General features: G+C 39.2%; 2 protein-coding genes across 3 annotated transcripts in view; both read left to right on the forward strand.

The window, feature by feature from the left end:
* Nucleotides 1-1,935: 1,935 nt before the first annotated feature.
* On the forward strand, nucleotides 1,936-16,058 carry clpxb (caseinolytic mitochondrial matrix peptidase chaperone subunit Xb). Of its 2 annotated transcripts, XM_042496393.2 has the most exons (15): nucleotides 1,938-2,223; nucleotides 2,794-2,871; nucleotides 3,928-4,088; nucleotides 4,210-4,324; nucleotides 6,008-6,162; nucleotides 6,286-6,445; nucleotides 7,322-7,363; nucleotides 8,577-8,753; nucleotides 8,895-9,059; nucleotides 10,799-10,887; nucleotides 11,083-11,247; nucleotides 11,819-12,118; nucleotides 12,656-12,748; nucleotides 12,828-12,934; nucleotides 14,603-16,058. In XM_042496393.2, exons 2-15 carry the CDS (start codon nucleotides 2,817-2,819, stop codon nucleotides 14,691-14,693), a joined length of 1,875 nt encoding a protein of 624 aa, XP_042352327.2. In that variant the 5' UTR covers nucleotides 1,938-2,223; nucleotides 2,794-2,816; the 3' UTR covers nucleotides 14,694-16,058. The 2 variants fall into 2 exon arrangements, with proteins under 2 accessions (XP_042352328.2, XP_042352327.2); XM_042496394.2 differs by lacking the exon at nucleotides 7,322-7,363 and having other exon boundaries at nucleotides 1,936-2,223.
* Nucleotides 16,059-16,577: 519 nt separating this feature from the next.
* LOC121949813 (uncharacterized) overlaps nucleotides 16,578-26,676 on the forward strand; it is a 43,186-nt gene continuing 33,087 nt past the window's right edge. Inside the window, exons 1-3 of the mRNA XM_042495592.2 lie at nucleotides 16,578-16,725; nucleotides 16,810-16,949; nucleotides 18,222-18,869. Of these exons, the coding sequence (XP_042351526.2) occupies nucleotides 16,827-16,949; nucleotides 18,222-18,869 (771 nt within the window). The 5' untranslated portion in view covers nucleotides 16,578-16,725; nucleotides 16,810-16,826. The remainder of the gene's footprint in view (nucleotides 16,726-16,809; nucleotides 16,950-18,221; nucleotides 18,870-26,676) is intronic.

Below are 26,676 nucleotides of genomic sequence, written 5' to 3' on the forward strand. Positions count from 1 at the left end.
GTAGACAGGAGACAGGTTTCCCTAGAGGCACTACACACAGTGCATCTGGTTCTTGTGCTTAAATATACAACTCCAATGCTGCTGTAACTAAAACATCACGTACCAATGGAGGGGTGTTCAGACTTTTATAAACGGGGCCCAGATTAGATCATCAAATGAGACAAACACAACTGTTTCATCTTTCCGTGAAAAAGTATTCAACTTTGCACTGCCCCTTTAATGGGTGGCTGTCGTTTTCAACTTGCCTTTTCGTTGCTGTGGCCTTGTCTGCTGCCTGTAGCTGGAAATGTCTGCTGTTTGGTGACTATTCGCTTGTTTATTGTCTGTTTATGAGAACTCACTAGTTCCTCGTGCGTAGTTTCTACTTGTTGTATGTCTACAAAGTATATCATAAAGTCATTCCATTGTGAGGTGAATAGAATAAAAGTGAACTTTTTTGAATAACTAATAATGTGTGGTGGGCCACCATATGGTATATTTTAAAAGACACGCAGGGGGCCACAATTAGGTGGGTCCCCATAGGTGGACTTAGGACATGCCTGGTGTATAATAATACATTTGGACAAATATTGTTTGTATATATACTTTTTTGGACCATGAACCCCCCCCCCGAAAAATCCATTTGAACATTGAATATTGTGACAAATGTGAGTGAAACAGTTGTCACATAGCTGTGATATAAATATACCATTCATTTAAGTAGACTGCTGCAGCTCTGTAAGTCCTGACAAAATGTTCAAATTCCCCACGACCAAATATCATGTCATTCTGTACAAAATTGGGATCTCTGGAAATCAACACGTGTACATCATGAGTGTATATATTGTATACACTAGTTAGAATGGTGTAAAAGCTATCACTAAAACTAGGAACAGTCACGTGACTTGGTTCAGTATCCTGAGGACAATATTTACTTGATCACACAGCCAGAGGGAAATCATGGCCTCTTTTTGAAGTAAATAAGGCAGCGTCTTGCTTATTTCTTGCTTGCTGGCTCTTATTTATCCTCAGTGTGTCTGGTCCTGCATGTAGCCAATGAGCAGCGATGAGCAAAGATGAGGTGCACTTTAGAGGTTTAGGATGCCTGTCTTTCAATGGTGTGAGGGGGTTTGTTTAAAGAGAAAACCAGAAATGCAACACTACTCATATCTGGGACTCTAAATAAATTCATGTCACATTTTTCTTCATATTAATTATAATGCACACGTGTGAATGGAAAGGGCTATTTTCAATGCTATGAATAAACTTAAAGGCCATGTTAATTTTCTAAATCTGAGAAGTGTAAACCAGTGTAAAGCTCTGTAAACAACGTAGAGCTGAACATAAGTATGCTGGCAAAACTGTTAAGTCTGAGTATGCTATGGTAAAATATTTTAAAGAAATTCACAGTGGCAACTCTGTCTCTTTTACAACCAAAGAGCACCTTCTTATTGCTCTGTTGATTCATCTGCTTAGAGAACGCCGAAGCCCTCATGCTTCACCCAGTCACACAGACTGTGTACAAAAATATGTTTTATGTACAGGAGCGCAAATATGATTTGCAAGGTAGGCTGTTTCTAATTTTACCGTACAAAAAAGCTGAACAGGAGATTAAGAGGAGATGTATATTAAAAGCACTACTACTACTACTACTGATAATAATAATAATAATAATAATAATAATAATAATAATAATAATAATAATAATAATAATAATAATAATAAGCCTTATGAATCGTGACAACATCAAGCCTAATCTCCGGTTCAGGGCAGCGTTGCAATTTCCGAGCATCACACAAACGCAACACAGCTTCACCCTTGTCAATTTTGCACGTTACTCATTTGAACGCAGCAGCAGCTATTCCTGTTAACGCCTCCCGGAGGATTACTAGATCTCAAAAGATCTGGGTGGTTGTCAACTGCATTGACATAAGTTTAGCCGCCATATTGCGTGCACCGTTTACATTGATTACTGAATCACCTTTACAAGCCACTGTACCCCCAGAAAGCACTAGCTAGCAGCTAGCCGGGTAACCGACCTAGTTCATAACAGCGTTACATCACTTTGGAGATAGCGGGCCTACAGGGGCAAACGCTTAACACTTCATGCAGTAGGTTCTGTTGCATTATTAACGATAGGACACACCTGTCAAACTAAAACAAGAGAGAACGAAACTGCAGTGACTCTGCAAATTTTGTTTTTCCGAAGGGGCTGCCAAGACAAGGCTGGTTTCATCGTGCCCTGTGAGTAAAATGAGCAAGCGAATAATTTAATGTTGCCTCGTCGTTTGTTGGTGCAATGTTACAATTAAGCTAGTCACGTCAGCCTGCGTGCCCGACTGCTAGCTGCTTATTTGTTTCAAGCCTCGCAGATTAACCACTAAGCAAAACAGGCTGTCTGTCGAGCCGTGGGTGTTTGTCATTTCCACTGGCAGAAACGTCAGGTAGCTCTGGCTTGGGCCTAGCTTATGCAGCTACCAGTAACTCGTTTATGTAACCTAGGTAGCTACATTGTTTATGTTGCTATATGTTACAACCGTCAGACAGAAGGAGGTGCTCAGTATGGCCAAATAAATAAATACATTTCAGGTGGTTACAACACGACTGCGTGCCACAGTTGTCAGCAGCACTGACGGCCACCTTCGCCAGTGAATGACCTGCTTTGCTAAGCTAACAGTGACGTTGAAGTTATGAAATGTTTAAGGCTAAATGGCCTCTCCTGTTTGCTACGGCTGTCTGTTAGCCGCCGGCTAAGCTAGCCACCCAGCTCGCCTCAGTACACCGTGTTAACTACATGTTTGTTTGTTTCTTTAGGATTTTCAGTCAAAAGAAGAGTTATGTCCTGTCCATGTACTTCGGCGGCCAGGTTGTTTCTAAACAATGCACACAGAGGTAAGAAAGGGAAAGTACACATCGTACCAACTGACTAAAGCTGCATGACATTGTGCTACTTGGTACAGTTAGAAAAGTAGGTCTCCAGCTAACCAGACCGCTGTTTGTCAGTCACGTAATGTCAACAGCAGGAGGAAAAGTTACTGAAAGTGTTAACAGCTGTAGAAAAGTTGTAGTTGTAACATCACCCAGAATTGAGTTGTACACTTGAGAAATAAATTATCGAGTAGTAACTCGTAGAGAAAAACATCAAGAAAAACAGTTATGTAGCAATAGCTAAGCTATCTTATTACTTAAACCGGACACTTCACACTTACATAATGACAAATACAAAGTGTGCCAGATCTACAGCATCTATAAACACTGTGGACTTTATTCCCCCGGTTATTAGTTATTGTCCGCGATGATATGAGGTGTGATCAACTGGAAAGAAACTAAATGCAGTCCATTATGTTGCCTTTTTAATGATCTGATGTGTTGTGAACTTACTGAAAGCACTATCCCCAGTGATACATGTGTGGCTTTAAATAACAGTTATGGTCATTGTAAATTAACTTTTGAATTTTCTTGATTAAATGATGAGTTTATTATTATTATAAGAGTATAAATGTTGTGAAAAATGTCCAAACAGTTCAACACCCAAAATTATTCTGTTTGAAATCATAAATTAGTCACACATTTACCTATTTTCTTTGTGGTATAATATGACATACAAAATGGGTAAAAATTCACATTGGAGCTGCTGGGACGCCAAGTATTTGTTATTTTTACTTGGAAAAAAGGAAATAATTGATCATACATTAAAATACTTGCAGATTAATTATCTGTAGACTAACTAATGGATTTATCAACTGCTCATGTCAAGACCAGTTACATGACACATGGGAGCAGTTAAAACAATTTAATTAGGCGCTTGTTGCCTGATTATTATTCAGGACAATGTGATTAATTGGTAAACAATATAATTTAAAATAACATGATCATTATCATGTATTTGAAAAGTATGTTCACAAATCACAATGCTGTGAGGGATCAAAAGGAATGTTGTTGTTACAGGATTGTCCTGCTCCCGGATCCAGTTGTTTTCTCTGAGTCGTCAGGGGTCTCGGGAAACTCATTTACCTCTCCGGGTACGGGTGAGGTCGTTCTCAGAGACTGCTGTCTGCTATGCCGCTAAAGATGGGACAACAAAGGACAGTGGAAGTGATGGTGGAAAGGTAATCTCTTGGAGGATAAATCTCATTTGTGTCTCTCTTCCATGGTAGTATTACACATTACTCTGTATGTAGAAGAGACGATAGTAACTTAATATGTGCTGATGCATTTGTTTTTACACAGAAAAGCATCAGTGAGGGGAAGAGACTCTCCGGCTCTGGAGGATCAGGCAAGGGTGGAAGCCAACTCCGCTGCCCTAAATGTGGAGATCCTTGCACACATGTAGAGACCTTTGTATGTAAGTACACTTGTTAATATTTGACAACGATTTACCAAGACATATGATCTGATGTGAGATGCAAATTAACTGTAGACACTTAAACTCAAGAGGAGTAGATGTAAAGGAACATGGCATTGAGGGATTTGAGGGAACACATCTGTCACAGATGTTTTGTTGAGTATAAAAGTACTCACTAAAAGAACAAAAGAATAAGCAGAAGACGGGTTGGGAGAAATTGTCTCCGAAATATTTAAACAAGGCAACATACGATGAATAAGTAGCGTTTTGAGTTCTAGGAGAAACGTGGTTGACATTTTTGAATAACATGGATTAGGAGGTGAAAAAAAGTGCAAGGGTGTGTGTACTGGCTTAACAGAAAAAGAAACCAAGAGAAAGTACAGTATAGTGCCCCAGAAGATAAAAAAGACCGGATTATTAATATACATGATTCTGTGTCGAAATGTGTGTTTCTCTTTCTTTCTTTCTTTTTTAATTTTTTTTTATGCAAAGCAACAAACCAATTTTCACATTGTCACTGTGTACAAACTGTGGTGGTGAACTGAAATAAACACACAGCACATATGCAGTACACCACAAACAACCACCAAAAGTAATTTCCTGGCACAGTTTGTCAAAATAAAGGCTTGCAGGTAAAAACACCAAGGGATTTGTTTATTGTTGTCCAAAGAGCATTCTCTGCAACATTTCATCATCAACTGTGCGAGTTTATAAGCTGCTGCTTGCCTCAACTAAGAGGTGATGTTTGGAGTGGTAGATGGTGTAAGAAATCAGATGGAGGTTTGCTTCATGATTTGTTTTATAACTGTCTGAAATTGTAAGACATTGTAAAGTGTGTCTCAATGATTGGTCAGGACGTGTCTACTAGTGTCCATGTGTCAGCTCAACCACTTTAAATGAGTCACAAGTGTCCACCCTCATTGGAATTGAAATCACCCTCTCCTCCATTTTCACGTTAGCCTCCTATTATTTTTCATATTATATACGTGCTCTTACATTGTCTGGAATAAACGTTCCAGGTTAAGAGGAGGTTTATACTGTTTATAGTAATGTCAGTCATGTTCTTATTCAGCCCACAGAGACAAGGTGGAAGTTGGTTTAATATTTAAATCTAAAAAGTAAATTTTTACACAGAGTGCTGTCAATACAGAAAACTGGAAGACCAAGCAGAACATTATCAAGCAGTGAAAGTAAAGTCTGTATCTGTCTGTAATGGGAAGACAATCTTTGGTTTGTCTTAGTTTTGTTTTTGCCTCCATGATGCAAGCAAGCAGCAATGTGCTGCCGACTCACAGTGACCAAGTCATCTGTCACTGATAGTGCAGCCTGGTCATAGACTGCTAGATGTCACAGTGAAGTGCATTGTAAAGAGAGAAATTCATTTAAATATGTTGAAGGCAAATGTATCAAAGATCATGCTTAGCAGCATGTGTTCCAGCAGTTTGTTTTTCACACTTATCCTGTTGCATAATGCAGATTAATCAGCAAGTTTCCAAAGGTCAGGACCGCAGACAATTTTGTTGGCCATCTCAGCACAAAGGAAAAAAAAGTTATTTTTGGTTTGAGTCACAGTCAGCTTAATAATGCAGCCTTGAAAATGCGTTAAACTGTAAATATCTGTTTCTTTTATCCCGGTTGAGAAATGTTTCAGTATTAAATATGTCGCGTTTTGTTCTTTTGTAGCATCAACACGATTTGTCAAATGTGAGAAATGCCATCACTTTTTCGTGGTTCTGTCTGAAACGGACTCTAAGAAGGGGCTAAACAAAGAGCCAGAATCTGCTGCGGAGGCAGTGAAACTGGCATTTGCACAGAAACCACCCCCTCCTCCTAAGAAGGTGAGAAATTGAAGCAGGAAGTGAAAATATGATTTTAAAGCACATTTGTTATAGTGTTACATATCCTGCTCTAATGGTCATTCTGTTCTATGTTCATGAATTATGAATCCCGTTTTCCCCCAGATATATGCTTACCTCGACAAGTATGTTGTTGGCCAGTCGTATGCAAAAAAGGTGTTAGCAGTCGCTGTGTACAATCACTACAAGCGCATCTACAACAACATCCCAGCTGGGAGTCGGCAGCAGTTGGAGGTGGAGAAACAGCCCTCCCTAACACCTCGTGGTCAGTATCACTGTCGTCTCCAGGTGTTGCTTTAATCTGCTGCTTATTGGTGTAACTCCCTTCCCTCTAATGTCTCTGGTTTGTATTAGACTCATTCAAAACAGTTGCTATGTACATAATGTAATGTTTTAATTTGGTTTCCACTGATCACTAACATTAGTCAATTCTCTGTTGCTTTTCCATCCTTAAAGCAGAGCATCAGTGTGGCCTCAAAGGTGGTAAATACTGTAGTGCATAAGAGAGAACATTGCAAAGTTTTATGAAACGCCAAAATATTTTCTTGTGTGAGCCTAAAAGCTCCTGAGATAAAGAAAAAGAAAGGTTCTTTTGACTTTGACAGAAGGTCCATGTTCTCTGTCTTCTGTGTCTGGACAAATGTGTTCTGATCAAATATATATAGTGCCAAACTTTGACCTACTTTCGGGTGCAGTTCTTGTTTTCATTCCATACTAGACAGCAGAGACAGACAGGAAATTCAGGAAGGGAGGTGGGGGTAGGGGGTGCATGCAACAGGGCAGAGGGATTATATAAGACAACTAATGGGTTTGGAATATGATGGGATTGATCAAAAACTATTTCAAAATGAATCTTTAAAAAAAGGAAGTAAAGTAAGTGTAAGCATTACAACTGACTGTAATGATTGGTTGACATACAAATGCGCTTGTTGCTTTTTATGCTTTCAGAATCCTCACAAATAATTGATGAGAGCTTGCAGCTTTTAATAACTTGTTTTGAGTCAATCTGTATTATTTGGCATTTGTTCAATAATGATCACACACAACTGTATAAATGTTTTTGCAGGACTGTAGTGATAATGTGTTAATGGTAATGATTAATGATAATATTGATTTGAGCACTTTCATCCTCTCCTTGTAGAGCTAGAGATGAGACGACGAGAGGATGAGTACAGGTTCACAAGTAAGTGATTGGTCCTCCTTACTGTGTTATCTTAACCAGAGGCTACTTAAAAAAGTCATGACACTTAAACAGCATTTTCTGTTTTTATTTTCATGAGTTGCGCAAATGCCAAAATGTACAGACTGCTGTGGCTCCTCAGTCAGAGCTTTGTTCTGTCATTTCCACTAACGAATTCATGACCAGCCCAAAGAATCAAAATTATTAAAGAATTGATCAAGACACCATGTAATGCAGTTTATATTATAGGGTGGATTTATTTTTAGGCCCATGCAGAGGTTGATGTCTCTCTGGTTCCTTCATCAAAATCCAATTGGGTTGTCTTGGCAGATTATTGCAAAAAAGAAAAATATATATATTTATGATAATTGTATGAGTTGTTCAGCAAGATAATCTTCACAAATGAACTCTGTTTTTGTACATTTTTGAAGCCTAAATGCAATCACCAGTTGTAAAAAGCTAGGCTCTAAACGAATTACACTATAATTGCTTGACTTGATGTTGCCACCAAAATGAGACTGAAAAGCTATGTTGATGTTTTTTAGTCTCATTTAGCCACTTGTTAGCAATCATCTTTTCAAAAACACATAAAAGCCTCAACATTCACAGTGTCGTGTTAACTTACTCATTTTATGTCGTAGAACAAAACGGGAAAATCTGTTTAGCTTGATAAACCCAGACCTCATTTCAGGCCCCAAACCAAAAACCTCTTCACAAAATTCATTGACTTCAAGACAAGGGAACTGGTAGTACTGAAATACTAACTTGTTTCCAGGTTTTAGGACTCATTCCTGCACCGCTCTGTTTAAGGAAATACAGCTCCAGTTCTGGAGCAGTGATTATTGATTTACCATGTTTTTAAATTAGCCATAGAAACTGAAGCAATACGATTGTGCTTGTTAATGTTTGACCGAGCAGACAATATGACAAAGTAACCCAGTGACCCACATTCACATCTGTACTTCTGCTATTTTCAGTGCAGCTCTCCTCACTGAGTAACTCCACACTGGCACAGACGAGGGCACACATATTTTTAGCCTGCGCATGGAAATGTTTCTATGCACAGTTTGACACATACTTAATCAATGAATGTACTGCAAGTTGTGCAGCACTTTAAATAGAAAGCATTCCGTAGTGTTTTTATAGTGATTAGTGAAATATAGTCCCACAGCTGTGTCGTTATTTTTTGTGACCTTGCCTGCTTTGCTTGTTGCAGAACTGCTGCAGATTGCTGGGATCAGCCCTCATGGAAATGCTCTGGGAGCGTCCATGCAGCAACAAGCGAGCCAGCAGGCGCCTCAGGAGAGGAGGGGCGGAGAGGTGCTGGACTCAACACACACTGACATTAAACTGGAGAAGAGCAACATCATACTTCTAGGTCCAACTGGCTCAGGTTAGTGTTGTTGACAAATGGAGATTTTCACAGTGACGCTCATATTATTAAAATTTACACTGCCAAATACGCGGTTTATTTGTAAATATGAATCCGTCTGGCCAAAAGAATTTTTATCATGACTTTTCATAATGTTCACAGGAAAAACATTGTTGGCGCAGACGCTGGCGCGTTGTCTGGATGTTCCTTTTGCAATATGTGATTGCACCACACTAACTCAAGCTGGCTATGTGGGAGAAGACATCGAGTCGGTTATCGCCAAGCTGCTGCAAGATGCCAACTACTCTGTGGAGAAAGCACAACAAGGTGGGCAGCAGCACCAACTTTAACAGTAGTGAAGCTTCCCATGTTACAATCACACTGTATGCTTTTTTATTGAAAACAAGAATCAAATAGCAGCAACAGTTTACAACACATTCACTCTGTTGTCTTCTTCACAATATCAAGTTTTTTATTTTAATCAAATATGACATCAGATAGTCTTAAGATTGAAGCACTCACGTTTTCTTTCATTTTATCCAGGCATTCTGGAATTGACACAAACACAGTACTGCTGATGAAACTAAACAAAATAATTAAAAAGATGGAGGTGATGAATTAAACAAACAAGGCAGATTTACATTTAAGGGAAAAGAAATGGCCTCTATCCTCCATCAGCCAACATACAGTTTAAAGCATTATTTTTACAGGACTATTATTAGCAGGGGATGTCATGTGATTTAGAGATTAATCCCTCTGCACGGGATACATTTTGTCCCTGATGATATGATGAAAAGATAGAAAGTTAAATGTGGAAAGATAGAGAAATGCTTCATACCGCATGTTGCCATGCATGTCATCCCTGCCATCATCTTTCGAGATTATGTTCCTCTAATGGATTTTATCTTGCATTTTCTGCAATTGCTATAAAAAGAGGCAGAAAAAAGATGTAGACCAGGCATGTCAAACTGGTCCACAGGGGGGCCGGTGTGGCTGCAGGTTTTTGTGCCAACCAACCAAGAGCACACAGTTTGACCAATCAACTGTCTGAAGACGGAGATCAGTTGATTAAATGAGTCAAGTCTGGTGTGCTGCTACTTGGTTGGAAACAAAACCTGCAGCCACACTGGCCCCCCTGTGGACCAGTTTGACATGCCTGATGTAGACAATACAAAATACCTTGCAAAAAAAAGACCCAAAGTCACAAAAATGCTGATTCTCAAAAGACTTAATTATTACATTGGTGGAATTTCTACTTAACAAGTTTCAGACAAGGCAGACACACAGGCATAGCAGATCAGACAACCCCCACAGTTAAAATTTAATAGAGTTTCCCTGGTAACAATTGTCACATGTAAATAGAGTATAAGACAGCAGGAAAACCAGTTTGATAGCAGCAAACAGCTGACTATATATACCCTTTTATGCATTAGTGGAACGGGAGTCCTGTCATGTCAATAGAACCACCTTCACAATGTTCACGACAATTTGCTCTTATATACACACTGAGATAGTTGGCCACAAAAAAAAATTAAGTTGTTCCTAATTTAATATAAATATAAAACGGTTCCATAACATTATTGTCAGAAAATTGTGGAAAACTCTCAGTGAGGCATTAACCATGTAAGAATTAAATACCATTTACTTTTACATTAGTTACGGTATTCAGCTTAACTTGTTTCAATTTGAACATTTATATCACACTCCCAATATCCATTCCTTACATGGGTAAGAAATGTAAGAAATGGATCAGGTTGGACATGCTGAGGAAAAGGAAAGAGGCAGGAAGAGGTGAAAAAACAAAACAAAACACAGGATCAAACTGGGGTAAGCAAAAGTAAACAGTGGAATTCTTACATTGTGACTCACCATTCCCCTGCAACTGTTGAGACTGCGAGTGTTTATTCACATTTGAACCTTTTAACATGATTAAAAGTGAATGATGTGTAGTATAGTGTAAACTGAAATCTGAAGTTAATATATACACACAGTTTATTACGGTCTCATGTTATGGTGACAAGTGAAACTCAAGCTGTCTTGGCTCTGTCCACGCTTTTCTTGTGCAGGTATCGTGTTTCTGGATGAGGTTGATAAGATTGGCAGTGTGCCTGGAATCCATCAGCTGAGAGATGTAGGAGGAGAAGGAGTCCAGCAGGTCAGTATTCAACCTGAGCAGCACTAAGTAAAACTTAAATGTGACTTGTTTACGGACATTAATCTCAGACCAAAATTTAGAGAGAGTTTGGATTAGTGAACAAAGCAGCAGAGTTCCGGTGTTTTTTGTCCTTGTCTAATATTGATTGAGCTAAACTTGTGTTGGTGAGGTTCATTTTCGTCTCGTCTCTGTCAGGGTTTGCTGAAACTTTTGGAGGGTACCATCGTCAACGTTCCTGAGAAAAACTCCAGGAAACTGAGAGGAGAGACGGTGCAGGTAGACACAACAAACATTCTGTTTGTTGCATCCGGTGCCTTCAACGGACTGGACAGAATCATCAGCAGAAGAAAAAATGAAAAGGTACGTTTAAGGCCAGAGATGTACTTGCTGTTAACCATGTGTGCGTGTGCACGATTGCTGCCAAGCGTCCTCAAAAATTAACGCGACTCGGATGCGACATCCAGTATGTTTAAAAACAGCAGGGGCAGTGTGGAACCGTAGCAGACACGTGAAAGTACTGGTGGTGCTTTGCATCATCCATCTCTCGCATTGGCAGCAAAAGAGACAGGAACCCCCCATTGTCCCGACTGGCTTGTTTTAGAGGCCACCGACGTCACCGCTGTCGCATTTTTTGCCTTGATCTCAGCATAAACATGATTGTAACCTCCTCAAGTGTCACCATGTCTGTTGTTTACATCCCACACATGCAGTAGTTATATATGGCCTTAGCTCTCTTGTGTGCCCTCTAGAGGTATCCTTCAGTAATACGCATCGCTTATAGGAAAGTATATATTAAAAATGCTCATGACACGTTGGCTAACGCAAAGTTTCTCCACTTATTTGTATAGACTGTCGAAAGACATTCAGCTGATGCTCCTGTTTGTCATCATCCCTGTCTCTTACTTGATCCTCACGTTTCATGACTCTTTAGTATCTGGGTTTTGGCACTCCCTCCAACCTGGGGAAAGGGCGCCGGGCAGCGGCAGCCGCAGACTTGGCCAACACCAGCGGTGAGACAGACACAGTGGCAGAGATCGAGGAGAAGGACAGGCTGCTAAAGCACGTGGAGGCCAGGGACCTGATTGAGTTTGGAATGATCCCGGAGTTTGTTGGTCGTCTTCCTGTGGTGGTTCCTCTGCACAGCCTGGATGAAGAGACACTGGTCCGAATTCTGACAGAGCCACGCAATGCTGTGGTGCCTCAGTACCAGGCTCTGTTCAGCATGGACAAAGTAAGAGCTCTAAAATAATGGTTACTAGCACAGTGTTAAGCCCTGTTCAGACAGGCAGCAGCAGTGTAAAACAAACGCAGTCCCCACATTCATTTGAATGAGACCACTGCGTTTACTCAGCGAGGGGTACCAGCGAGGGGCCTCCAGCTCACTTGTTGCCATAACGCAATGCAGCATCTTTTAGTGAAACACCTGCAAGTGCACATTCCTGGTGATAACTTTGTAATTTCAACTTAGTGTTTTTCATGTTTACCTTGTTTACCTTGCTTACCTTGTTTCAAAAGGAGATGTGTGATATCTTCCCAGAGCTGCAAAATCCAGTTCCCAGTATCACTGTACACTGTTTTCAGTCTCATAGATCTACTATACAGACTATTTTTTGTCTCATGGATAGCTGAGTAAAAAAAACAAAAACCTTTTTTTCTAGTGTCAGATCTGGAAAAGATCTAAAAGAGCTTGATGTTTAGGATGTATTCACAGAGGTCTGTCTGTTTATACTTAAATGGCTGAAATTATCTGCAATTTTTTTCGTTTCAGTGTGAACTCAATGTGACTCCGGATGCCTTGAGGGCCATAGCCAGGATGGCTCTGGAGAGAAAAACTGGTGCTCGTGGGCTCCGATCCATCATGGTATGTGATTTTTGCAAAGGGTGTTCAAATTAAATTGATTTTAACACAATAATGAAACATGTCCTCATTTTTCCAATAGGAAAAGCTCCTTCTAGAGCCCATGTATGAGGTGCCACACTCTGACATCATGGCTGTTGAGCTGAATAAAGAAGTTGTCCAAGGAAAATCACAACCCAGATATATCAGGTCAGTGTCTCTCTACTCACACAGGTCAGGACTAGATGTGTCTCATGGTAGAGATCACATTCCCTAAAGGTATGGTTTGTATTTGGAGGTAGGGTTGTATGAGGTACTTAATCATAGTCAGTGTGTCACACAGTAGATGCTGGCACCTTAGACTGTTTATAAAGATCCACTCATCTTCACTTCCTCCTACTGTACAAAAATGAAACCAAATCAACCCAAATACAGCTGCTGCCATCTGGCAGGTAGGTGGGTGTCAACTTCCCACCCACCTACTATCATGTGCACACAAATTGTCTCACATAGCTGTGAATTATGACGTCAGACTCCTTTATTTATAGCATCAAATAACTAATTAAATCCAAACTTATAAGAAAAATGGACACCTGATTAAATGTCAGTGTGATAAGAAGTACTTCAAATGACAGAAGCCATCTTTGGGAAAAATTAATTTGATTCATACTTTAAATCATAGACTGTAAAGATGGACAGCATTACAGCTAGCTAATTTGTACACATGGTAAATCGATAAAGTGAGGCCAAAATATCTCAATCGCCCCCACGGTTGCTGGCTGCAGTATAGGCCTAAACGTCCATGTTAGTGAGTGGGACATGGGCCAAACTAAAGTCTCTGAAGTACATTCCAAATAAATATTTCCTAAAGATGGTTTCTGTCATTTAAGGTAGTTCTCATCATCCTGATAGATGTTTAAGTGATTTTATTTTTCTGATAAGTTTGGTGTTAATGAGTTATTTAGTTTTATAAGAGGGGGATATTGCAACATGATTTACAGGTGTGTATGCCAATCCAGGCGCTCACATGGTTTAATGGCGCTTCTCACAATTGGTCAGATTGGTGTTTTAGCAGGAACTCCTCCATGGGGATGGCTACTGCACAGACTCACTTAAGCCACCTAGAAAAGTGAGTCAGTTTAAGTGTTTGCCATATTGAGAAGATTTTCACCACTTCACCTCGCTGTCAGACAGCTCTTTCTGACAGTGAACTTGAAGCCATGACTTTGCTCTCTACAAAGCCACAAGACTCCTTTGATTAAAGAGGCCATAATGTGTTCATTTTTGGTATCTTATTTTTATTTTGGGATTCTACTAGAATAGGTTTACATGCTTTAATAAATAAATGCTTCAAAAATTAATAAATAAATGAATAATAATAATTTTGCTGAACACAGGAGCTGATGGTCCTCCACTGCCTCCATCACTCTGTTTGTGATATTGTGTGACTGCAGTGACCAGCAGCTCCTGTGTTCTGCCATGTGAAATTGGAGTTTTTGTCAAAGGAGTCTAGTGGCTTTGAAGAGAGCTTAGATAACGACTTTGGTCCTCATCAGCTAGAGCTGTCTGATGCCGAGGTTAGGCAGTGAAAACACTCTAAATATAGCTGATATAGCACTGATAAGGTTCTTGTTTTAGATTACCAAAATAAATTTTGCTGCTGCCCCAGCATTACATTCACAGCCTCCAGGTGGTACTCCAGCCTGCTTCTCCAAACTAGGGCGTCCCGACTGCCATCTGCTATAGGGAGTAGACCAACTATGGATCAGTACCTCCTTATACCCCATTTAAAAAAAACTATCCTTCTAAGCCCAGCTCCCCGAGTCTCAAATGTAGTGTAGTTTGAAACCTGAACTGGCATCTCCATCTGAATTTCAGAGCGCCAGCCAAGGAGTCTGCAGAGGAGGACTACGACTCGGGCATTGAGGAAGAGAATTGGCCTCGGCAGGCAGACGCCGCTAACAACTGAACCACGTCACTCATTTCACCCTAAGGACAGTCTCTGAAATCATTAGATCACTATATACCTTTGGATACCAACTCTGGGTTTTACAATAGCCCCTGACAAATGAGCTGTGGACACTGTAGTAGAGGTAATGAAGGCTGGTGGTTTTCACTGTAACAACCTTTGGTCCTGTGCATCAGATGTTAATTCTCTAGCGGTGCACTCGCAGGGTGGACCTTTATAAAATATTTCAATCTCTGGGGATTGTTAACATTTTTATCTATATACAGATAATGCAATTTTATTCATGAAAGGATTTGTAGCTAGTTTATTTGTTTTCTCTTTTTGTGGTGATGGTGATGTAATGGCGAGGGAAGCAAATGGAAATTATGGGATCATACTGTACACTTGAAAAGAAGCCGAGCTGAGAAAGTGTAGATGTGATGTTACCATGTCAAGTAATGCCTTATATCGTATAAGGGCATATTATTCCATGAGCACATCAATATTTTGATGTTTTCTTCTATACCACCATTGTAATAATGGTGCTCACAGTAAAACTGGGCTGTAACTGTTGAGCTGCTTCGGTAGCATTTGTACGCAGTTTGTATGACATAACCCCTGATGAAGAAGTGTAACACACCAGCACAGTAAACAGAGCAGGTGATAAAAAATGTGACCTTTTAAACAGCCAGAATGGTTATTTTTCAGTGTTTAGCTTCCTCTTGTTGCCCCACTCTTTAGGGAATGTAACTGTTTTTACTTACAGACCTCTTTATCACAGGACAGGATCAGAGGGCCGTCTCTCAAAGCAGGATTAGCAGCTCCGCTAACAAGTGTGCTAGTGTTAATAAAGTGTCTTCTAAAGTTTTGTTTTGTACTAGATATCCTCCAACAAACAGTACATGACTGAATCATATTTTTACATTCGACATTCAAGCTTATTTGTCCTGATTCAAATCATAACCGTGCAGTTAATTTCTTCCACAGTTGGCTGGAAGTCGCTCTAATTCTGCTTTATATGACATCCGTCAGAACAGCACAGGTATTTTTGTTTTCCCCAGTGTTAAAACCTCACCATTAGTGATGTTAATACCCTATTACTAAAAGGTATCTCCATAATCCAGCCTCTACCTAAAAGCTCTCTGACTGAACTGAACCACACTGCTGTACTCTTAACAAAAGCTGTTTGTGCTAGAAATCAAGATTAAACTAGATCTGTTCCCCCTTTTGCTTTTAAGTTTCCTTTTCTTTCAGTTAAGTTTAAAAGCTGCTTTTCTGTTTTCAGATGTCTGTTACAGATCCTGTAACCCCCCCCAACATTTGTGAATCCTAAACTTATTGTGATTGTTTAAAATATATAAATAAAATGTAAATCTCTGTACAGAATTTTTAATTGTTCTTTACCTTTAACCTTATCTGCAGACCAGAGCGTACACTTGTAATTCACACTTGTAATTCAAGTGTCCAAGTCATTGTGACAAGTTGTTGTTCAGACAGGGACACAGGAAAATAATGCAAAAGACATCACGATGTTGCTCCACACTGCTACCCTGTCACCTTTCTTAATCTGCTAATCTCTGGAAAGTATTGTGCTGTTGTTTCCCAGTACCTCAGCATTCCCTAATCCCCTTTCAAGTGTAGATGGAAATTACAAAGTCGCATCCTTTTATAACTGGCTTTTGGCTAATTGGCTTTAAATATAGATGAAAAATTCTGAAATACTGAGGAGAAATCATAAAATGCCTTACATTAATAGTGTTTTCATAGGGAAAAATAAAATAATAAGAAATATTTTATTAGTGCTATTTTTAAAAATAATTTTAGTGTTACTCTGCCCTTTTTGTATATGTGTTTAAATGCTCCATTGTTAGCACTGTACCGGTGCAGGTAGAGCTACAACACGCCGTCTGGCTTGTTATGGTTAATAACTCCTCAGATGATGTCAGAGGCTTAATGATGAAGAGGCTTACCATGTATGATGATGCCTATGTAAGTTATTTACTCCAAACACCTGTCGGAGAGCTGTGGACCTAAGCGAGAACACCACACAAAAGTAAGTGCTAATAACAGTGCAATGGTCTTGTTTTGAAGACTTTTAAGTGTTTAAAAGGACCTAATTTTGCTTCCTCTGATGCAGGTCAACTGTTGGTGAAAATGAACACTCTGGAGGATATCCCCTTTACGACCCCACTGGGTCCGCTGCAGGAGGAAGTGCAGCTTGTGACGGCTCCAGACATCACTTTACCAAACTGCCATCGGATACTACAAGAAACTGAGGTCACACGTTTAAGTGAACATTATGTTCTCACACTTAAAGGGATAGGTCACCCACAGTCAAAAATTCATGTTTCTGCTTATCTGTAGTTCAATCTATATGGTTTTTGTGTGAGTTCATGATGTCAGACAGAGATGTTTGCCTTCTCCCCAATATAATGAGAAAAATGGCACTCATCTTGTGGTGCTTATACTACCAAAAAACACAACAAACAACAAAAAAACATCTCGACAGCATTTCTCTCTCCAATATGTCTATCTGATTATTCAAGATAATCCACAGATGTTGTTGTGAGCAGTTCCACTGAAGAACTATTTTCTTTACACCTGCTGGGTGTGCTAGCAGTAAATGCATGTCTCTTTCTGCATGGTGATTTGGTTGGAAGGTGTAGTTTGGTAGAAAGAAAATAGTTCCAATATGAGACTGCTTACAATAACGTCTGTGGATTATCTTGAGTATCGGGGTCGTGATTTCGGGAAAAAGACATTGCTGCTGAGTTTCAAATGTATTTTTTTTTGTTGCTTTCAGCTCCACAAGCCGAGTGTAATCCAATTCAGTTATATTAGAAAGAAGGCAGACATGTCTACGATCCGTTTCCAAAAAATAACTAGCAACATAAGTAAGAGGAAAAATATGTATTTTTGTTTTTTGTGGTGAACTATCACATAAATGTCTGTCTGGGATCTATTTGTTAGCTGTGATCTATTTGACTCAGTGGCTTTAAGATTTTTCTAATTACATTTTTGCAGTAGAATTAACAGTTAAATTCATCAGTTAAATTATTTGGAAATGTATTGTCTCAGTCCAAAAGGTCTATTTTCATTCAAATGTTTTTTTTGGTTTTTTTTTAAACCCACATCCTAATATGATTTCTGTTGGAGTGCAACTTTTATGCAACTACTTTAGTCTTGTTACAGCTCTGAAAGAAGAAAACTGTGTATATATGTGTGTGTTTTTAACATCCAAGTTGATTTTGACATTGATCTGAAGAATTTTTGATTTTAATATTACCCTCATAAGTGTTTATGGTGTAAGACATTATGTTGACATGTGAAAAAAGGATAAGCACAGGTGTAAATGATTAAATGAATGGTGGCTGAAATGAGCTCCTTTAGTTTCAGCGACGTGGTACTGAGCATCTCTGCTCACAGTCATGACCTACTGGTGCATTTAAATATAAGATGCCGTCGGTAATGTTGTACGTAGCACCTACTATGACAAGTCAAAGTCTGCTTTGTTGCTAAACAAAACATTTTTGTGTCTTTTTACTGCAGTATGGATTTAACCTGGAGAAATGGATCTTAACTGGGCAGCAGCCAGTCTGTCAGTTCCCATCCTGCCCCCCTTGCTGGATGATGTTCAGCAGCCCTCAGGAGATCCACAGGAACAGTGACATGTGGGCCCAGAGTCCTCGGCCCCGAAGTCACAGCCTGAACTCTGCAGACACTCGGTGGCTGCACCATCGCACTGTCAAGTTCCTCGTATTTGATTCTGAGGATGAAGATGGTTACCATGATGATAATGAAGCGTCCTACACTGATGGTGCACTTTGCTCCATCAAGAGCAGAGTGCGGCCCCGGAGCGCTGCAACCAGAGACCCACTCTCCAGGGTCAAAGATATGCACCTTGGTCCTCTCACTCACCACTGTAAACCTGTCTCACCTCAGAGCCTCGGAGGCCGCAGAAGCTCTTTACCATCTCCTCAAGACCACAGACAGCCTCTGCGAGCGCTGGAGCAGCACGGGTCACAGCAGGCCAGCCCCCTCCCCAAGGGGCACAAGAACAGCAAAAAGAAGCAGCGTTCACCTGGCTCTAGGGGCAAAAATTATTCCCGGAACACATCACCGGCTCCCTCTCCATCCAGGTTACAGAAGCAAAGACCCTCCTCTGCAGGGTCTGTTGTCAAGAACCGCAGACAGAAGGTAATTAAATTTTTTTGTCTCTTGGATGTAATCACAATATAATTGGGACCAATGACATTCAGAATGTATGTAGGTATGTCCACCAAAATGGCATAAAAACATCACAGTATGGCATGTCTGAAAAAAGGCATAAAAACGTCACAGTAGAACGTCTTCCAAAATGGCATGAAAAAAGTCATAGTATAGTATGTTGTCCAAAATGGCATTAAAAAAGTCATAGTAGTATGCTGTCCAAAATGGCATCAAGTCATAGTATAGTATGTCTTTCAAAATGGCATAAAAAAAACATCATAGTTGTAGTATATCATTCAATATGGGATAGAAGTGTCATGGTATAGTATGTTGTCCAAAAGAGCATAAAAAAGTCATACTATAGTATGTTGTCCAAAATGGCATATAAATGCCATATAAATGCCATAGTCCAAAATGGTCTTTAAAAAAGTCTTAGTAGGGAGAGTGCGGTGATTTGAGCGAGTTTTAACTTGAGGCATATTCTGTGTGACAGATATTTCTTCAACTACAAAAAAGTCAAACACGTTCCCAGTTGGTATTGGCCTCCGCCAGGGTGTTCCCTGTTGTCCCAATGACTCAACTTGCCCTTGGCCTTCTGGCTCAAGTAACCCCATGCCAAACTTGTGTCTGCAAGAGGTTTAGAGGTAGCATCATGCTAACAGTATAGTCTCATATTTTAATTTACTGAAGAACTATAACCAGAGAGTTTTTTTCAAACTCGTCTAGAAGGTTTCAAGCACCAGAACCATTATTCTTTGAAAATGAAAAATTCAACTGGAATGATTTGAATCATTTTGAAAACTTAAATGTGCTTACCTCTTATGTCATATACCTCTCTAAGTAAAATGGATTAGTCTCAAAAATGTGGAATCACATGACTTTTCTGTGGCTGCCTAGAAGCAAGGTGTGGCTCAACTTCCCCACAGGCTCAAATCATCCCGCTGTCCCTAGACATTGTACAGCATGTTAAAGCAATTTAGAATATAACATGTTGAAAAAACATCCAAGAAGATCAATATTTAATGTGTTTTAAGGCCATAGTATAGTATATCGAAAAAGGACATACTAAAGCATGTTGAAAAATGGACAAAAAAGTGATTGCTCCATATGTTGGAAAAAGTTATAGTACAGCATGTTGAAAAAACAATCCAAAAAGTCAATTTTAAGCATTTTAGACCAAACTGTAATATGGTGAATAAGCACAGGAAAAATGGTATATAAAAATGCTATACTTTGGCCTAAAACGCTCAAAATATTGACTTTTTGGACTGTGTTTTCAGCAGGCTATACTATAAACTGCCCCAACATGCTTTTCTATGAGTTTTTTCAGCATTTGGAACTATCACGTTTTTAACATTTTTCCCTGAGCTATAGTATGACTTTTTTCGCCATACTATACTTTGGCATAAAACACTCAAAATGTTGACTTTTTGGACCCTTTATTTACCGGCTATACAATAAACTGCCTCAACATGCTGTTTTATGAGTTTTGTCAGCATTTGGAGCGATGACATTTTTGACCATTTTTCCCTGAGCTATAGTATGACTTTTATTGCCATATTATACTTTGGCCTTGAACGCTGAAAATACTGATTTCTTTGACCCTTCATTTAACAGACTAAACCATAAACTGCCCCAACATGCTGTTCTATGCTTTTTTCAGCTTTTGGAGTGATGACTTTTTTTAATCAAGGTCTTTTCATTTAGGTTTTACAATTAACAGTTTACAGTTCAACATAGGTCCAACAAAACATAAACAGGACAGTAAAAACCCCCTCGACCCCAGCCCACCCTCCTTTCCCCAAATACCAGATTTACAGTGTTAACAGTATACACAATTCACATACCCAGACATAAAGAAGAAAAAAAAACAGAGGATTACAGTACTATATTATCTGTCTCCATAACTTCAACAAACATTAAGTAAGGCTGCCAGGTATTATAACATTTTCTAGTAGCCCCCCTGATTGTTTATCTAATCTTCTCCAACTTGATATGGTACATGACCTCCCCAATCCAGTGACTGTATTTTGGAGGTGTTGGGTCTTTCCATTTCAATAATATCAGTTTCCTAGCTAGCAGAGAGCAGAAAGCCAACATAGTTCTTTCCCACATCTCAAGATGGGAACCCATCTGAGCTACACCAAAAAGTGCAATAAATGGAGATGGCACAAGCATTTTCCCAAGAATCTTAGAAAGGTCTCAAAGATAGACTTCTAGTAAGTGCGTAGCTTTGGACATTTCCAGGACATGTGTAGGAGAGTGGCTGGATCCTGTCTGCATCGATCACACGTGGGGTCTATGTCAGCTTTGATCTGAGAAAATCTAACTTAAGACCAGAGCAGCTGGTGTACAATTTTGACTGAATAACAGCATGTCTAAGACAAATGGAGGAGGAGAAGATTCTCTGTATTATCTTGTGCCAAGCGTCATTTGTGATTGGTTCATTTAAATCTGTCTCCCAATTATTTTTGAGGCGGTCTATTTAGTTAGTTAGTTAGTCTATTTTCTAACTAGAAAATAGCTTTTCTAAAGCTAGAAATGGGCTGTGGGAATGGCAACTTAGAACACAGTAAGGCTTTTAAAGAAGTGGAATTTACAGATGCCCCCTCCAGATTTAGCCATTCAGTGTCAGTGTTATTGTTCTCACTACCCATCCAATATAGCATTGTTAACCAACAATATATAGCTAATGTTAACCATCCAATAGTAGTATAAGAAATTATGGAGTGCCATCCCTCCCATTGAGCGAGGTCTCTGAAGTATACTTCTTTTTATCCGGGGTGTTTTTTTGTTCCAAATGAAACTTGATTTCTGATTATTTAATTTGGTAAAAGATTTAGTTAAAAAGACTGGAAGACACTAAAATATATATAAAAACTTAGGCAGTATATTCATCTTTATTGTATTAATTCTTCCATCCAAGGAGAGAGGTAGGGAACCCCATCGTTCGATATCAGGGGCTGATAGTTGGCTGCATAAAGATCTTTATGTTTATCTGTGATCCATATGCCGAGGTATTTGAATTTTTAAGGGCAAATTTTAAATGGAAGTGAATTCAAAGATGTCTCACCATTACTAGTGCCAACGGGCATCAGCTTGCTTTTTTGAGCATTAACCCTGTAGCCGGATAATTTGCCAAATTCTGTTAGCAAGAGCTTAGGAAGACTCGAAAGGAGTTGTGATATATCTATAAAGTAGCATGTCGTCCGCGTACAGCAAGACTTTATGCTCCTCCCCTGCTCATTGAATTCCTTTGATATCAGTATTTTGCCTCAGAACTAGAGCTAGTGGTTCCATTGCAACCGCAAAGAGAAGCCGTGACATGGGACATCCCTGCCTTGTGCCGCGTTTAAGCTCAAAGAAGGGGGACATATTATTATTAGTACGTACAGTGGCCATTGGAAATGTATATAAAAGTCTGATCCACGATATGAACTTATGGCCAAATCCAAACCTCTCCAGTGTGCTGAAAAAACAGCCCCACTCCACCTGGTCGAACACTTTTTCAGCATCAAGTGAGAGGACTACCTCTGGCACGCCTATAAAGGATATTAAAAAGGCGTCTGACATTGAAAAAAAAGTAACGATTCTTGATAAAACCTGTTTGGACAGGTGATATAATGGAAGGAAGAACACCCTCCAGCCGTCGTGCCAGAACCTTGGCAAGGATTTTTGCATCAGCATAAGAAGAGATTTTGGGCGAAATGAATTGCACTCCAGAGGGTTTTTTCCTTTTTTGAGAATTACAGAGATAACTGCTTGGCGCATGGTCGGAGGTAAGGTCTTAAGTGAAAATGATTCTTCAAAAACTGACTAGTAAACGGGCAAGCTGGTCTGAGAATTTTTTTCATTATGTCAGCAGGTGGTTGACGGCTATATAACGTATCTAACACCACTATCTGATCTGTTAGCTCTTTAAGGTGCGCTGTATTTGTTTTCTTTTTATTCGCACAATAACAAATGATTTGGCCCAGTAGATATGCTTTAAGAGATTCCCATATAGTTGAACAAGACATTCCTGGCGTTTGATTAGTATCGAGAAATAATTTTATTTCAGATGAAATAAAATTAATAAAAGACTCTTCTGATAGGAGAAGAGGATTGATTCTCCAAGGGCAGCAGTCATACTGGGTGTTAGGAATGCAGATTTTCGTGGTTAAGGGACCATGATCTGAGATGACTATAGCTTCATATTCACACTTGATTACAGAAGGAAGAAGTCTTTTATCCAGGAAAAAGGTATCTATACGAGAATAGCTCTTATGAACTGGGGAAAAAAAGGAGTATGCTCTAGCTGTGGGATTACGAAACCGCCACACATCTGCTACACCATATGTTTTAAGAAAAAGCTGGACAGTGTGTGCAGATTCAGACAAAGGAGTCTTTTTGGAGGAGCTGCGATCTAAGACAGGGGAAAGTACGCAAATTATGTCACCACTAAGGATAAGATGATGTGATGTCATGTTTGGTAAGCGAGAAAAAAAGTTTGAAAAGAATGCTGGATTGTCCCAATTTGGAACATAAATATTGGCCAGGATGACTGGAAATGAAAAAAGCTGCCCTGTCACAATAATGTAGCGCCCTGCAGCGTCAGAATCAACATTAGTCATTGTAAATGGTATATTTTTATCAATTAGGATGGCTGCCCCCCTTGTCTTTGAGTTGAAATTAGAGTGATAGACTTGTCCTGACCATCCTCTCTTTATGCAGAATAGGTCTGTCGTGGGCAAGTGCGTTTCTTGGAGAAATGCAATATCGATTTTAAGTTGTCTTAAGTGTGTAAATACCTTTTTACTCTTAAGTGGATGATTAAGTGACTTCACGTTCCAGCTCACAAAGTTTACTGAGAATCCATCCAGCCCCCTAGTAAAATTAGGATCAGTCATAACCTACTGAGTTAGAGATGCCATGCCCTTTAAATTTACATCTGGCTAAATAAACAGAAAGGAAGAAAGACAAAATAAGTAGGGAAATAAGTAAATAAGTCCAAGAAATGAACAAGTCTGGTATTGTCCCACTCCCCCCCACCCCATCTAGTACCTAGAAGAACAAGGCGAACATGGTACCCCTCAAGAACAAATCCACACATAGGTGTTTTTGTTGGGGAACTCTATAGAGCCAACTCTTCAGGCTCCCATGGAACAATTCATGAAAACCAATTCAGCACATTGTTATTGTAGCGTTATAACATCTGCTATGTGTTCAAGTAAGAGAAAAAAAAACTGTGGACAGGCCATTTGACCCCCACATCTCTATGAAATCCAATAAATAGCTTCAAGGTGTTAGGAATTAAACCCTGTTGGCCCTGCCACATGATATAAAATTATGTTTTGTAATAAGCTAAGACAGAAGAGATGGCATCAACAGAAATATGTTCAATCTGACAGAACTTTACTCTGTAAGGCAACCTTTAAGTTTTAACAAAATATTATTTAGCTTTTGAGGGCAGGTGTGCAGAATTAAAGAAAGAAAAGAAGGAGAGAGAAGGAGTCTCTTGGTCAAGCCATTTTACATTCATTTTACATTTTAAATATTGACTGCTCTGCACAGCCTAAGCTGGCAACACTGTAACAGTCCTTCAAAGTAGTAACAGTTAGTTCACTGGGTACAGCCAGTTTAGTTACTTCTCCACGGATGTAAACAGATATAATATTGTCAAAGTAGATGGAATCTGAGATTAAGCTGTTTTTAGCTTTCAATGCCTGCCTCATTTTTAAGGAAGTCAAAGTCTTCGGCAAGTGCGCTTTTTTCATCATATCATTTTCCCCTGAGCTATAGTATGACTTTTTTCGCCATATAGTACCTAGGCCTAAAACACTCAAAATATTGACTTTTTGGACCCTTTATTCAACAGGCTATGGCATAATCTGCCCCAACATGCTGTTCTATGAGTTCTTTCAGCATTTGGAGGGATCACTTTTTTGAAAATTTTTTCCTGAACTATAGTATGACTTTTTTCGCTCTGAAATACTTTAGCCTAAAACACTCAAAATATTGACTTTTTGGACTGTGTTTTCAACACGCTATACTATAAACTGCCCCAACATGCTGTTCCATGAGTTTTTTCAGCATTTGGAGCTATCATGTTTTTAACATTTTCCCTGAGCTATTGTATGACTTTTTTCGCTATATTGTACTTTAGCCTAAAACACTCAAAATATTGACTTTTTGGACTGTGTTTTCAACAGGCTATACCGTAAACTGCCTCAATATGCTGTTCTATGACTTTTTTCATAATTTGAAGCGATGGCGTTTTTTCGCCATTCCATACTTTGGCCAAATTCACTCAAAATATTGACTTTTTGGACTGTGTTTTCAACAGGCTATACTATAAACTGCCTCAACATGCTGTTTAATGAGTTTTTGCAGGATTTGGAGGGATCACTTTTTTGACCATTTTTCCCTGAGCTATAGTATGACTTTTTTCTCCATATTGTACTTTGGCTTAAAACACTCAGAATATTGACTTTTTGGACCCTTTATTCAACAGGCTATACTATAAACTGCCCCAACATGTTGTTTAATGAGTTTTTTCAGCATTTGGAGTGATGACGTTTTTGAACATTCTTTCCCGAGCTATAGTATGTCTTTTTTCTCCACACCATACTATTGCCTAAAACAATCAAAATATTGACTCTTTGGACCCATTGTTCAAAAGGCTATATTTTAAACTGCTCCAACATGCTGTTCTATGAGTTCTTTCAGCATTTGGAGGGATCACTTTTTTGACAATTTTTTCCTGAACTATAGTATGGCTTTTTTTGCCATAATATACTATGGACTAAAACGCTCAAAATACTGACTTTTTGGACCCTTTATTCAACAGGCTATGCTGTAAACTGCCTCAATATGCTGTTCTATGACTTTTTCAGCATTTGGAGCGATGACGTTTTTGACCATTTTTCCCTGAGCTATCATATGACTTTTTTCGCCATACAATACTTTGGGCCTAAAACGCTCAAAATATTGACTTTTTGGACTGTGTTTTCAGCAGGCCCTTTATTCAACAGGCTACACGGCAAACTGCCTCAACATGCTGTTCTATGACTTTTTTCATAATTTGAAGCGATGACATTTTTGACCATTTTTCCCTGAGCTATAGTATGACTTTTTTCTCCATATAGTAGTTTGGCCTAAAACACTCAAAATATTGACTTTCTGGACCCTTTATTCAACAGGCTATGGCATAATCTGCCCCAACATGCTGTTCTATGCAATTTTTCATAATTTGAAGCGATGATGTTTTTGACCATTTTTTCCTGAGCTATAGTATGACTTTTTTCGCCATTCCATACTTTGGACTAAAACGGTCAAAATATTGACTTTTTGGACTGTGTTTTCAACAGGCTATACTATAAACTGCCCCAACATGCTTTTCTATGAGTTTTTTCAGCATTTGGAGCTATCACGTTTTTAACATTTTTCCCTTAACTATAGTACGGCTTTTTTCGCCCTAATATACTTTGGACTAAAACGCTTAAAATATTGACTTTTTGGACTGTATTTTCAACAGGCTATACTATAAACTGCCCCAACATGCTGTTTAATGAGTTTTTTTCACCATTTGGAGCGATGACGTTTTTGACCATTTTTCCCTGAGCTTTAGTATGACTTTTTTCTCCACACCATAACTATTGCCTAAAACAATCAAAATATTGACTCTTTGGACCCATTGTTCAAAAGGCTACATTTTAAACTGCCCCAAAATGCTGTTCTATGAGTTCTTTCAGCATTTGGAGGGATCACTTTTTTGACCATTTTTTCCTGAACTCTAGTATGGCTTTTTTCGCCA

This window comes from Plectropomus leopardus, chromosome 7, assembly GCF_026936395.1.
Source record: "Plectropomus leopardus strain MGB_pleo_1.0 chromosome 7, ASM2693639v1, whole genome shotgun sequence".
NCBI classification, from domain to species: Eukaryota; Metazoa; Chordata; class Actinopteri; order Perciformes; family Serranidae; genus Plectropomus; species Plectropomus leopardus.